The sequence below is a fragment of the Rhinatrema bivittatum genome, chromosome 8 (assembly GCF_901001135.1).
Source record: "Rhinatrema bivittatum chromosome 8, aRhiBiv1.1, whole genome shotgun sequence".
Classification (NCBI taxonomy): Eukaryota; Metazoa; Chordata; class Amphibia; order Gymnophiona; family Rhinatrematidae; genus Rhinatrema; species Rhinatrema bivittatum.
This window is the reverse complement of record NC_042622.1, coordinates 173,451,358-173,464,396: the sequence shown is the minus strand read 5'-3', so window position 1 is coordinate 173,464,396 and position 13,039 is coordinate 173,451,358. Positions and strand designations below refer to the sequence as shown.

Here is a 13,039-nt window from a genome sequence, read left to right as displayed (position 1 = left end):
AAATCGTGGAGACCTTTTGCCAAGGCAGGGAACAAGTGGCTGGGCCCTGCTTACTCCTGGGGGAATTCTGCGCTACTGCGGAATGCAGAATTTGCGCAGATTTCCTCCCTCACCTTGCAGATTTCTTCCCTCGTCGCAGTTCGTGCAGATTTCATTGCCGCCGTGCAGATTTCCTCCCTCACTGCCCTCGCGATTTCCTCCCGCGCCGGAAAAGGATAAAAAAAAAATCCAGAAGCATGCCACGCACGGACAGTGGCCAATCCAGGACAGCAATGTCAGGTGGTGCATGGAGAGTGGGGGCATCTCATCGCAGCACGGCACTGGCGGCTCAAGTAGCAAGCAGCAAGGAAGAGAAGAGGGAGAGAGAGAAAGGAGGGGAACCAGAGGGGAGGGGGAAAGAGAAAAAGAGAAGGGGGAAGTGGGAAAGAGAAGGGAAAAAGGAGGAGAAGAGGGAGAGAGAAGGGAGGGGAACAGAGGGGAGGAGAAGGGAGAGAGTGAGGGGAACAGAGGGGAGGGGAAGGGAGAAAGAAGGGGAAAGGAGAAGAGGGGGAAAAAGAGAAGAGGGAGAGAAGGGAGGGGAAATCAGGTGGCGCAAGGAGAGTGGGGGCATCGCAGCATGGCACTGGCGGCTCGAGGTAAGCAAGCAAGGAGGAGAAGAGGGAGAGAGAAAGGAGGGGAACAGAGGGGAAGGGGGACAGAGAAAGAAGGGGGGGGGGGGAAAGAGAGGGGCTAAAGAAGAGGCCCTGGCCCTGAGAGTGTATGTTTGAGCCCTTGTGTTTGTTGTGAGCTTGTGGGTAGGTGTCTACCTGGGAGTGTGTGTGTGTGAGTGAGAGAGAGAGTTGTATATGGGGAGACAGAACATGTGTGTGACAGATGGCATGTGAGAGAAAGCATATGTCTGACATGTAAGAGAGACAGTGAGCATGAATACTCAGGTGGAGAGGTTAGCAACAACTGCAGCATTCCCTGCCAGCTTGGCTCACCTGCCAGCAGCAGCAATTGACACTATTGGCAGATGAGCCAAGTTGGCAGGGACACTCATTGCACTGAAATGCAGAATAATTTGCAAAAAATATTGTTATTTTGAAAAAAAAAATGTGCAGAATTTTGCAGAATTTAGAAAATGTGTGCGCAGAATTTTCAATTTTTTTTGTGCAGAATTCCCCCAGGAGTAGCCCTGCCTTATATATATAGAGGCCCAGTGATGTTATCATCTGGGGCCGCGGGCTACTTTCCCGTAGTTGCCCCTTTAAGAATGCGAGAGTCGCACGCGCCTAAGCCAGGGCCTGGAGGAAGCAGGACGGCAGTGTCACTCTGCAGCCCACATGGGGAGGCCCGCCGGGCACAGAGAGGAACCGCGGAGGAGTTGGAAGTGGCAGAGGAGGCTGCAGGCGCTCGGGGACGGAGGTGGCTGCTCACCGCTGCGAGTGAAGATGAAACAGGGATTATAGCTGGATTTCTGGGGCCCGGGCGTGGAACAGTATGTGGGCAAAAAATCTACCCATTCGACGGAAGCCATGAAGACAGTGCTTCCTGGCAGCGTGGGAACGGCAGCTATTTTAGAGCAGGCTCTTGAGGTGCAGGAAAGGACAGAGGAGGGGGCCTTCATTTTATCCCTAGCCATGGAGGGCCTTGACAGTGCTCCTGAGGAGGCCGGGGAATCTTCAGCTGATTTTGTGCTTTTATTGCACAAGACATGTTTGTCCAGGAAAGGAATTGGGGGGGAGGGGGGAGAAATGCCCTTGCATTAGCAGTCTTACGCACCCGAGTCAGGCACGCAAAGTATCCCCTCTGGGGGAGTCAAAGGTTTCCTGTGTAACTCCAGCTGTAAGAGCAGGACTGTGGATCAGTCATAAGACTGAGAGCTTGGGGGGTGAGGGAGATCACTTGCCAGAGCCCTCTCAGGAAAGCAAAGAGGATGATGATCCAGCGGCGAAGGGGGATGATCCCAAGTGGTTCAGCTCTTTCGGAATGAGTTGTTTCCCCTGATTCCCCAGGTATTGAAGGAGCTGGGTATTAAGGAGGTCCAGGAGGAGCATGAGTGACTATTAAGAAGCTAGTGGCTCAGGAGTAAGAAACTCTGGAAGACGGATTGAAAGTGGGTAGGGCAAAGACAAATCTTTACCCACTGCTGGAGGTTGAATTGGAGCTCTTGCAGCTGTCTAAGGTGGATGCATTGGTCTTGGTTCTCACTAAGAAGACTACCATTCCAATGGCAGGTTCGCACACTGAATGCCACTCATGACCAGAAGATGGAGATACATCTTAAGAAGATGTTTAAAGTCTCGGCACTGGGCATATGTGCGGTGGTGTGCAGTAGCTTCATGGCTTGACCTTGCTTGCGCTGGGTTCAACAAATCCAGGTGAAGGGGTCATGGATCTCTCTCCCGGCCAAGCAGGCAGAGCTGTTGGAGGCATGGGTAGCCTTTATTGCAGATATCTTATATGACTTGCTGCACATGTCCGCCCGGAATATGATGTTGGCAGTCTCTACTAGGTGGTTCCTGTGGTTGTGCAGTTGGTAAATCTTCCCGTTAAAGGCAAACTTTTGTTTGGCGAAGACCTGGAACAGTTGGTAAAGCACTTGGGGAAGTCCAAAGGGCATAAGCTGCCAGAGGATAAGCCCAAAGGGAACAAGAACAATTTCCTTAGCAGGCAGAGTTACAAAGATGCAAGGTGATAACCACCCCGGCAGGGGGGCATTGTTGCAAAGACAGGTGGCGAGCAGGGCACAGTCCTTTCAAGGATCGCATCAGCCTGCCTGGGAGAACACCAGTCGAGGAACCGGAGGAGGTGATAACATGAGACTTGCCATACCATGTCAGACCAAAGGTCCATCAAGCCCAGTATCCTGTTTCCAACAGTGGCCAAGCCAGGTCACAAGTACCTGGCTCTAACCCAAGGGGTAGATAGATTCCAGGCTGCTAATCCCAAGAATAAGCAGTGTATTTTTGCAACTCTTACCTTAATAATGGTTAATGGACTTTTCCTCCAGGAACGTGTCCAAACCTTTTTTAAATGCAGCTACTCTAATACTTTCACCACATCTTCTGGCAATGAATTCCAGAACTTAATTAAGCGTTAAGTAAAAAAATATTTCCTCTTATTATTTTAAATGTATTACCTAGTAACTACATTGTGTCTCCTCCCCCCCCCCCCCCCCCCCCCCCCCCCCCCCCCCCCCCGGTCTTTGTACTTTTCGAAAGAGTAAACAACTGATTAACGTTTACTCGTTCCATTCCACTCATTTTTTTATATACCTCTATCATATCCCCCTCAATTGTCTCTTCTCCAAGCTGAAGAGTCCAAACCTCTAGCCTTTCCTCATAGAGGAGTTGTTCCATCCCATTTATCATTTTGTTCACACTTCTCTGTATCTTTTCTAATTCTGCTATATCGTTTTTGAGATGTGGTGGCCAGAACTGCACACAATACTCAAGATGAGGCTGCACCATGGAGCAATACAGAGGCATTATGATATTCTCAGTTTTCTTCTGCATTCCTTTCCTAATAGTCCCAAGCATTCTGTTTGCTTTCTTGGCTGTTGCTGCACACTGAGCAGAAGATTTCAACGTATTTTCAACGATGATATCTAGATCCTTTTCCTGAGTGGAACTTTGCAGTATGTAGCTATAATTTGGTGCACAATAAAACAAGGTTGGTCGTTCCTCTCCAGAAGTCATAGGAGAGTGATTGGCATTCTTTTTACTTAGTGGACCAAAATTACAACAGACCAGTGGGTTCTGACAGTCATAAGAGACAGCTACGCCTTAGAATTTGCTCATCTGATATGCAAAGCCTCCATGGCCTTCCCTTGCACCTCCAGCACCCAGCAAAAAGCAGATCGGTTAAGAACATAAGACAGCTGATGGTGATAATTCTGCTCTACAGGGATGGCAGGGACACAAGCGGTACTCAGTCGATTTTGTGGTGCCAAAGAAAGAGGTAACCTTTTGGCCCATTCTATATCTTAAGACAGTGAATGTAGCCCTACAGACTCCTTGTTTCTGGATGGATACTCTGCGTTCTGTGAATGCAGCAGTCCTCAAAGTGAAATTCCTGATGTTTCTCAATCTTACAGAAGCTTATCTGTATATTTCCATCTCGATAGAACATCAGAAGTTTCTAAGATTTGTGGTGTTGGGAGAATATTTTCCGTTCCATGTACTTCTGTTTGGACTAGAAACAACCCCGTTTACATTCACTAAGGTGATGGTAGTGTTGGCAGACGCTCTTTGGAGAGATGGCATCTTGGTGCATCTGTATGTTGACAAGTTACTATTTTGAGTGGCTGAAGGAGCTGTGTCAGCACTCGGTTCAACAGGTTATGCAAAGGTTGCAGTCTCTTGAATGGGTGGTGAGTTTCTCAAAGAGTAAATTGGTTCCAACTCAGTCACTAGAGTACTGGGCTATGCGCTTTGACACCATTCTAGAAAATGTGTTTCTCACAGAAGAGAGAATGTTGAAATTGCAGATGCAGGTCCAGAGGTTGTTACGGTTGCCCATGCCCAAATTCTGGGATAATTTGCAGGTCCTAGGTTCTATGGCATCTATACTAGATGTAGTCCCCTGGGCGTTTGCACATATGCTGCCTCTCTAGAAGGTGCTGCTATCCTGCTGGAACCCTCAGTCGGAGGACTTTCAGATCCACCTACCCCTGCAGGGGGAATTCATATCCAATCTCTCCTGGTGGCTTTTTTGGGCTGATTTGGAGCTGGGCATGGAGATATAGATTTTGAATCGGGTGGTAGTAACCACTGATGCCAGCCTGAGAGGTTGGGGAGCCATCTGTCAGGGCCAGAAGGTGCAAGGTTGGTGGTTAGTGGAGGAAGCTTCGTGGTCTATCAATTGAATGAAGACTCGAACAGATCGCAAGGCGTTGCTTTGTTTTCTTCCTCTATTGAGTGAGCTGGTGATGAGTCCTTTCGGACAATGCAACAGCATTTGCTTATATCAGTCATCATTGCGGTACAAGGAGTCAAATGGTGTCCTGGGAGACCCAAGGACTTTTCGCTGGGCGGAACAGCACCTAATGGCTCTAGCAGTTTCACATGTCGCCAGGGTGGACAACATTCAAGCAGATTTTTCTCAGCAGGAATGAGCTGTCAGAAGAAGCGATGGCTCTCATTTTCTCCAGATGGGGTGTTCCTGTATTGGACTTGATGGCATCGAAGAAAAGCACAAAAGAGCAGTGCTTTTCCAGTCACAGGTGGGTGGTCAGAGCAGAAGGCCTTGAAGCTCTAGTCCTTTTATGGCCACTCAGGATCATCTTGTATATGTTTTGTCCATGGCCTCTGATCAGCAGAGTTCTATGATGGATCGAAGCTCATCTGGGAAAAGTTATCCTAGTAGCTCCAGAATGGCCGCAATGACCATTGTTCACAGATTTGGTAAATCTGAGAGTGGACGGACCTCTGTGGCTCGGGCATCTGCCCAGACTTCCTTCATCAAGGACCAGTTGTCTTGGAGCACGCAGTTCATTTTTGTCTCACTGCTTGGCTTTTGGAAGGAAATGCTTGCAGTTGAAAGAATATTTGGAGGAGGTCATTACAAAATTACTTCAAGCTAAGAAGAGACCTTCCATATCATTGGTTTATGTCAGGGTATGTGAGGATTTTGAGACGTGTTTCAGAGAAGGGATTACTCCTCTTCAAGCATCAGTTTCTCAAATTCTTGACTTTTTGCAGGAAGGCCAGGCAAAAGGGCTGGCATACAACTCTGAGTGCAGTTAGCAGCCCTTGGCTGTTTTTGAAGTAAGTTGATTGATTTGTACCTGGCCTCACATTCAGATATAGTGCGATTCCATCTGGGCCTCTAGTGAGGCAGGTGTTTCCCTCGTGGAATCTGAATTTGATTTTGTGAGTTCTATGTGGTTCTCCTTTTGAGCCATTGCGGAAGATGTCGTTGGAGGACATTACACTGAAAGTGCTTTTTCCTAGTGGCAATATGTTCGGCTAGGTGGATTTCAAAACTTGTAGGGACCCCTTTCTTCAGATTTCGGACAATGGGGTTTCTTTATGTACAATGCCTTGTTTTTGCAAATGGTAGTGTCTTCATTTCACCTCAGTCAGATGGTAGAACTTCCAGTTTTTCATGTTTTGAATTCTTCGGATCCGAATGTGAGAGAGCTTCATTTGTTGAATGTGTGTCGTGTTCTACTGCACTATCTGAAGGTTGCCAACAGTTTTAGAAGAACAGATCACTTGTTTGTTCTATTTGGGGGAGTGAGTAAAGGGAACAAGGCTTCAAAGGCTACCATTGTGTGTTGACTAAAAAAGGCCATTATGTTTTCCTACATATGTAAGGAATGTCCGATTTCACAGAGTCTATGGGCTCACTCCACTAGGGCGCAGGTGGTGCCCAGGGCGGAATGTCAGCTGGTTTCCCTGCAGGAGATCTGTTGAGCGGCGACCTGCTCTTCGCTCCACACTTTCACGAGGCATTATTGGATAGATGTCCAGGTGCCCGGAAGCAGCAAGTTTTGGGGAGAGTATGATGCACGTGGATCTTTCAGGTTCCCACTGGTTAGGTGTGCTTGGCTACATTCCCATGTGTCTGGACCGATCTGGAGGATACTCAGGAAAGGAAAATGGCTCTTACCTTGCTAATTTTCATTCCTGTAGTTTCACAGATCAGGCCAGAGGCCTCTCTGGAAAGACCACTTTAATCTGTATGTATATAGTAAGAGGTTTTAGTTGAATTGAATGGTTTCAATCTCCTAGGGTCCAAAGGGTTTAGCTTTGGGACTGTGCTGTTTCCTCTGCTTGTTTGGTAGTGGGGACGCTGTTATAGTTGAGTTGTATCTTGGCTTAGGTACAGTGAAATACTGAGGGACTGGAGGTGGCATACAGACTTAAGTAATAGTCTCAGTAAAGCTTTCTTCTGTCTCCTGTTGGTAGGGGAGAAAAACCCATGTGTCTGGACTGCTCTGTGGGACTACTGGAACGAAAACTAGTAGGTAAGAACCAATTTTCCTTTAATTTTTCTGAGACTTGCAAATCTTTAAAAAGTATTCTTATACTGACAAGATATATCATCAAGAGCAATAAGAACCAAGCAGCTGCTTATAATTTATTCGTGGTCTGTTTGCAGTTTGATCTGGGGTGGGACACGAGTCACAGTAAAGGAACTCACTCCCCCAACACACCAAAATTGCAGTAAACTACGTTTGGTTGATTTGCTAATTGCAGAACAAGAACATATGAGGTAAGAATGTCTGTGGAAAGGATGCAGATAAGTTTGTTCTCTGGATAGGATAGGATTTATAGTTGAACATTTCAGCTTCCAGACTCAGCATGCATACTTTATTTATTTTGATTTTTATATTCCACTTTTCGGCACTTCAAAGTGTACATCAAAGCAGATTACATTCAGGTACTATAGGTAGTTCCCTCTCCCCACAGAACTTACAATCTAATTTTGTACCTGAGGCAATGGAGGATAAAGTGACTTGCCTAAAGGTCATAAGGAGCGACAGTGGCATTTGAACCCTGGTTTCCCTGGGTTGTAGCTCGCTGCTCTAACCACTAGGCTACTCCTTCACAATACAGTTTCTTCTTGTGAGGGATAGGTGATGAGATTAACCAGTCAGAAATCTATGTCCTGAAGATAAATATTTTATTTGTGCAGAAAGAAACTGGTAGTTCACCTAGAATGTTGGTGTAACTGTGTTTATATGTAATCTCGATGTTTATATGTAATATCACAACATCTCAAAGAGGTGTGTAGCCTTTACCATTTGCCTGTAAAGTTTTGTGCATTCAGATATTTTCATCAATTGTCAGGAAGTGATTAGAATGGCGGTTTTATGGTGCTTGTCCCAGGAATAAAAGAATTTCCCTTTTCCACTTTGTACTGTTCTCATTTTTAAGTACTTTACTTGAAATGCAGGCAAATTGATTAGCCTTTGTTTTGCAAGGTACTCAGCATGTTGATGACCAAAATACAGATTCAGTGAAGATACTTGCTGGTGATGAGGTGCAGTTTGGTTAATGGAGTGTCACATTCATGCCTCTTGTCAGTCAATAAATTCCTTTTTAACATATGTTTTGCACAGTTTTTTTAGATCAGAAAATAACTTTTTAATTCCTCATATACGTAAGTATTTTGAGTGTCATATAAAGTTAATATTGCAAAGGAAATCAAATTAGCTTACTGTAAATGGTGTTTTCTGTAGATAGGATGAATTAGCTAATAGGGATGTGCATTTGTGCATCCATTCTTTTGATTTATTTTGCCGCTAAGTGCATATCTAATGAATGGACACTAGGCACACAAAATAAATGTTGAGGGCCTGCATACGCTCACATCATTTGTTTTGTGCATCCATTCATCAATTTGTTAGGTACGTGCTTAGCTGCAAAATAAATCAAATAAATGGATACATGAATGCACATCCCTATTAGCTAATACATGTGGGTGGCATCTTCTGGCTTTGAGCATGTGCGTGAGTTCCCATGCAGGCATTGCCTTGTGAGTCTCCTCATTTATTTGTTTATTTATTACAATATTTATATTCTGCTGATAATAACATCATGCTCATTGGATTACAATTATAACATAAAACATAGCATATAAAAACATATAAAGAATAAAAATAATAAAAATATAAAACAGGCAACAGTATATCAGATGAAATCCCTATGAAAAAGCCTCATCAAACAACAAGCTTTTTTAAAATTTCTTTCAAAAGAGCTTAAAATCAATGAGTAATCCAATCTCATCTGGCAACGCATTCCAGACTCTGGAATCGAGAGCCCAGAACCCACAACAGATAATGCACAATTGCGAGTAGCCTGTAAATGGGCATCTTTTATCCCAGGAATCTCCAGCAATTTCAAACTTATGGCATGCAGTGCTCTTCTAGGTACATAAGGGGAGAATACATACTTTAAATATAAAGGAACACTATCCAGCTGACCCTTAAAAATCATTGTAAATATTTTAAGTTTAATTTGTTACTGCACTGGAAGCCAATGAAGCTTTATTAATAAATGGGAAATATGATCCTTTTTTGCAGCTTTAAAAATAAGTCATGCAGATGAATTTTGTAACAGCTAGAGTAAGTGCAGCTGATATTGCGGAAGTTCTAATCTAGCTATGTAATTGACTCCCCAGGGAGGCAGATGGGTATTCCATTGCTAATTTGCTTTTTCCATGAACAAGCAGGCTGAATTAGCTATTACATGTGGGGAGTCCCAAACTGAGAATTGTAGTGGAATGTTTACTTAATAAGCAAACCGGCTCTTATCGTGGAGAGTGGACTACAGCAAGACTAAATTTTGCAAAACTGCTTGCCAAAATTTATCTTTGAGAGGTTATCAAGACAGTAGTGGGACGTAAAGGTATACATGTAAGACCAAGTTGCAGATTTGCAGATATCTTCAATAAGTACTTCTCAAAGGTGTATAATGGAAGCAGCCATGGCTGTCACTTGACAAGCCTTTACAGAGTCTGTTACTTGCAGACCTGGGTAATGGAACAAAGTCAGCATGGCTTTACCCAAGGCAGGTCTTGCCTCACAAATCTGCTTCACTTTTTTTTTTTTTTTTAATTTATTTATCAATTTTACAAGTTAATTCAAGAATACTTGAAATGAAACATTACACTTCACGTATTTTAGTAATCCAACAATTAGGTCAACTTCTAAGTTACAAAAGTAATATATTTAACTAACATTTAGTAGCTTATATTCTATTTCATAAATCAAATCAATGAAGTGTATTATAGCCCACAAATTGGATCCAAGAATCTCACAACCTTAAAGAAATTGTAATTAAACATTAATTCAAGCATAGGGGAAGTTACATTCTTATTCATAGTTTATTTTATTTATTTATTTTATTTATTTATTTATTTATTTATTTATTTAAAGTCTCTTATATACCGATAGCCGTTCGCACATCGCATCGGTTCACAATGAACAAAAAACTTTTGGGCAGCGCCCTTACATATAACCGATAACAATACAAATAACCGGGGGAGTAGGCAATGCAAATTAATAGATCAATAAATAGTGAAAACTATAAATATAACATATATAAATACATAAACAACTATATACAAAGTCATAGACCTTTTAATCACCACTAGAAGTTTGCATCAAGTCACAGGAAAGGAGGACACTATAGGGCTCTTTCTACTAGAAATAAAAGATGTTAGTTGAGAGGGTTGAAAAAACATAAAGGAATTCCCTTGAAATTTAACCAAGCACTTGCATGGAAACTTTAACAAGAACATCCCTCCCAATTCTAACACTTGTGATTTTAACAAAAGAAATTGCTGACGACGTTTTTGTGTCGTTCTCGCTAGGTCAGGAAATATCTGAACTTTAATACCCAAGAAATTCTCATTACGGTGGGAAAAATACTTTTTAAAAACCCATTCTCTATCTGATTGAAGCAAGAAGACCACTATCAATGTAGATGGGACTGCTACATTTTCTTCCGACTGTTCAAGCAGCTCAGAAATATTCATAGTAGGTGTTGTTTCCCTAGGAGCTAATATCTGAAAATTATCCAGATTGCTTTCAATAATTCTCTTTGGTGGTATATAAAAGACCTTAGATATTATTGGAAGAGTCTCTTCAGCAATCTTTAAATTTTCTATCATATATTTCCTCCAGAGATCTTTAGCAGGCATATATGATATTTTAGGAAAGTTAATTCATCTCAGGTGTCTAGCATGCATCTGATTGTCCAAATTTTCCACTTTCTGTTGTAATATCTGATTTTCTTTTATTAAGTTGCATTGAAGATTATTCAAACTGTCTGTTTTTACTTCCATTGCACGTGTCTTTTTCTTATTTTCCCCCAGGTCTTTTTCAACAGTCAACTTTCTAGTTTCTAATTTTTCCACTGCCTTTACAGTTGAGAGAATCTGTCGTTAAATATTATTATTAGTTTCTTTATCGCTTCCCAAATCGTTTGTAAAGTAAAGTCTTGTGGTCTTACCAGCTGGCATACATGAGCCACATTTTCAGTAGCTTCCCCACTGTTTGCAGATATTCCTTCTCTTGCTTCTTGTGAAAGTCGCTCTGGCGTCTCTCCTCTCACCGCTTGTTGTAGCTCCACTTCAGGCGTTTCTCCCGTCCCAGAACCCGGATGTAATCGTATGGGGAGACTGACCTCCGGCAGCGTGGGTTCTAGAGAGGATTCCCCTGAGGCAACAACGCTCTGTACCTCTGGTTCCTCTCGACGCTGCTTGGCATGTCTCTCAGCAGGGTTCCCGGGTGGGCGTCTATCCTCCGGCGAGAATATAAAAAACTACTCAGGGCTGCTCTCAGACACCTCTTCCCTCCGAGATTCAGCCAGCGAGCTCCTGCCAGGAGTTTCAACTCCCCGGCGGATGTGAGCGTCCATGGGACCCAGGACCGCGTGGGTCGAGGGGGGCTCTAGAGCTAGCCTCTCCCTCGCTCTCTTCTTGCGGCCCGAATGCGGCATCAGTCAACGGTAAGGTGATGCATATAGGGAAAAATAACCCTTGCTGTAGTTACACGATGTTGGGTTCCATATTAGGAGCTACCACCCAGGAAAGAGATCTAGGCATCATAGTGGATAATACTTTAAAATTGTTGGCTCTGTGTGCTGCAGCAGTCAAAAAAGCAAACAGAATGTTATGAATTATTAGGAAGGGAATGGTTAATAAAACGGAAAATGTCTTAATGCCTCTGTATCGCTCCATGGTGAGACCACACCTTGAATACTGTGTACAGTTCTGGTCGCCGCATCTCAAAAAAGATATAGTTGTGATGGAGAAGGTACAGAGAAGGGCAACCAAAATGATAAAGGGGATGGAACAGCTCCCCTATGAGGAAAGGCTGAAGAGGTTAGGGCTTGTTGCGTCCATCGGTCTCAGACGGCTTCGACCCTTGTGCCTCATCTTTTTCTTCACTCTCCCCGCTAGCCTTGGAAAGTTGGCCACCACCACGTCTGCAAGCCGCTCTCTCCGGCGTCCCCGGAACAGCTATGTGTTATTGTTTGGGATAGTTGTGGGTGGATCCTTGGGCCAGTGGCAGATGACCATGCCCCCGGGGGAAGATCCCGAGAGGAACCACCGGTCAGGCTCAGAGTTTGGAGACAGACACATACTAGTTCTTTTATTAAACATATATTGAACCACCAGAGGTGGCAGTAGTGAGCTGGAAGTACCCAGCTGGGCTGTAGTCCCTCAGATACTGAACAGCGATCCCAGGATGGGCAGAGCTGTAGAGAAACTAAGTATAGTGAGTAGGTAGGGTATGCAGAGTTCAGGAATAGAGCCTTGATGTTAACACTCACACAATAGTCGCTTGAAGCAGCCCAGGAGCTGGAATGGATTAGGCCCTCGAGGAGGGAGTACCTGGTTCCAGAGAAAGCTCTGAGAGACAGATGGTAACTCACTGGTGTTGTAGGCAGCAATGACTTCCTGGCAGAAGAAGTATTCAGAAGCAGGTCCGTGAACGTGGGCCCTCGAGCGAGTACCAGTTCCAGACTGCGACCTGAAAGGCAAAGAGAGAGCGAGGCCCCCGAGGGGCGGGTACCCCTGGTAAGTCCGAGGAGGCAGAGTAGCAAGGTATGCGGAGAGCAAATCCCATCCGCAGCGATACCTGGAGGAAGCTAGGAAAACCTTTGCTAACTCGATTAGTTAGCAAATTCAGAGGCCTTAAATATCCGGTGTGGATGAAGTCATCTCAGGGGGATGCCCCTGAGGTACACGCCACTGCTGGTACTTGAGTCAGGGTCGCGCTCGTGCCATTAGGCTTCTGGGAAACATGGGGGAGTGCAGCGTCTAGCCGGTCCGGGGACACCGGAGGAGAATGGCAAGATGATGCCGCAGCAGCCAAACTTCCAACAAGCGAAGAGGGAGTCGCCAAGAGGTAAGGTGGGTGGAGTGGAGACGTCGGGCAGCGACAGTCGCAAAACTATGGTTTGCCTACCGCCATGTTCCTCCAAGGGCATCCTAGGGTGCGCATGCGCACGCTACCCACGTCTTTATTCCAGCTGTGGCTTGAACCTCGGGGGCTTACTCCTCGACTGACGTCACAACATCCGACTATTTA

At 44.6% G+C, this 13,039-nt stretch overlaps 1 protein-coding gene across 6 annotated transcripts in view; it reads left to right on the top strand.

Annotated features, from left to right (window-relative positions):
• TEX14 (testis expressed 14, intercellular bridge forming factor) overlaps nt 1-13,039 on the top strand; it is a 608,800-nt gene that overhangs the window by 65,667 nt on the left and 530,094 nt on the right. For all 6 annotated transcript variants that reach the window (XR_003858113.1, XR_003858112.1, XR_003858111.1 and 3 more), the window contains exon 8: nt 7,093-7,206. Coding sequence is in view for 3 of the 6 variants with exons in the window: in XM_029611460.1 (XP_029467320.1) it covers nt 7,093-7,206 (114 nt within the window). In the remaining 3 variants the exon portion in view is untranslated. The remainder of the gene's footprint in view (nt 1-7,092; nt 7,207-13,039) is intronic.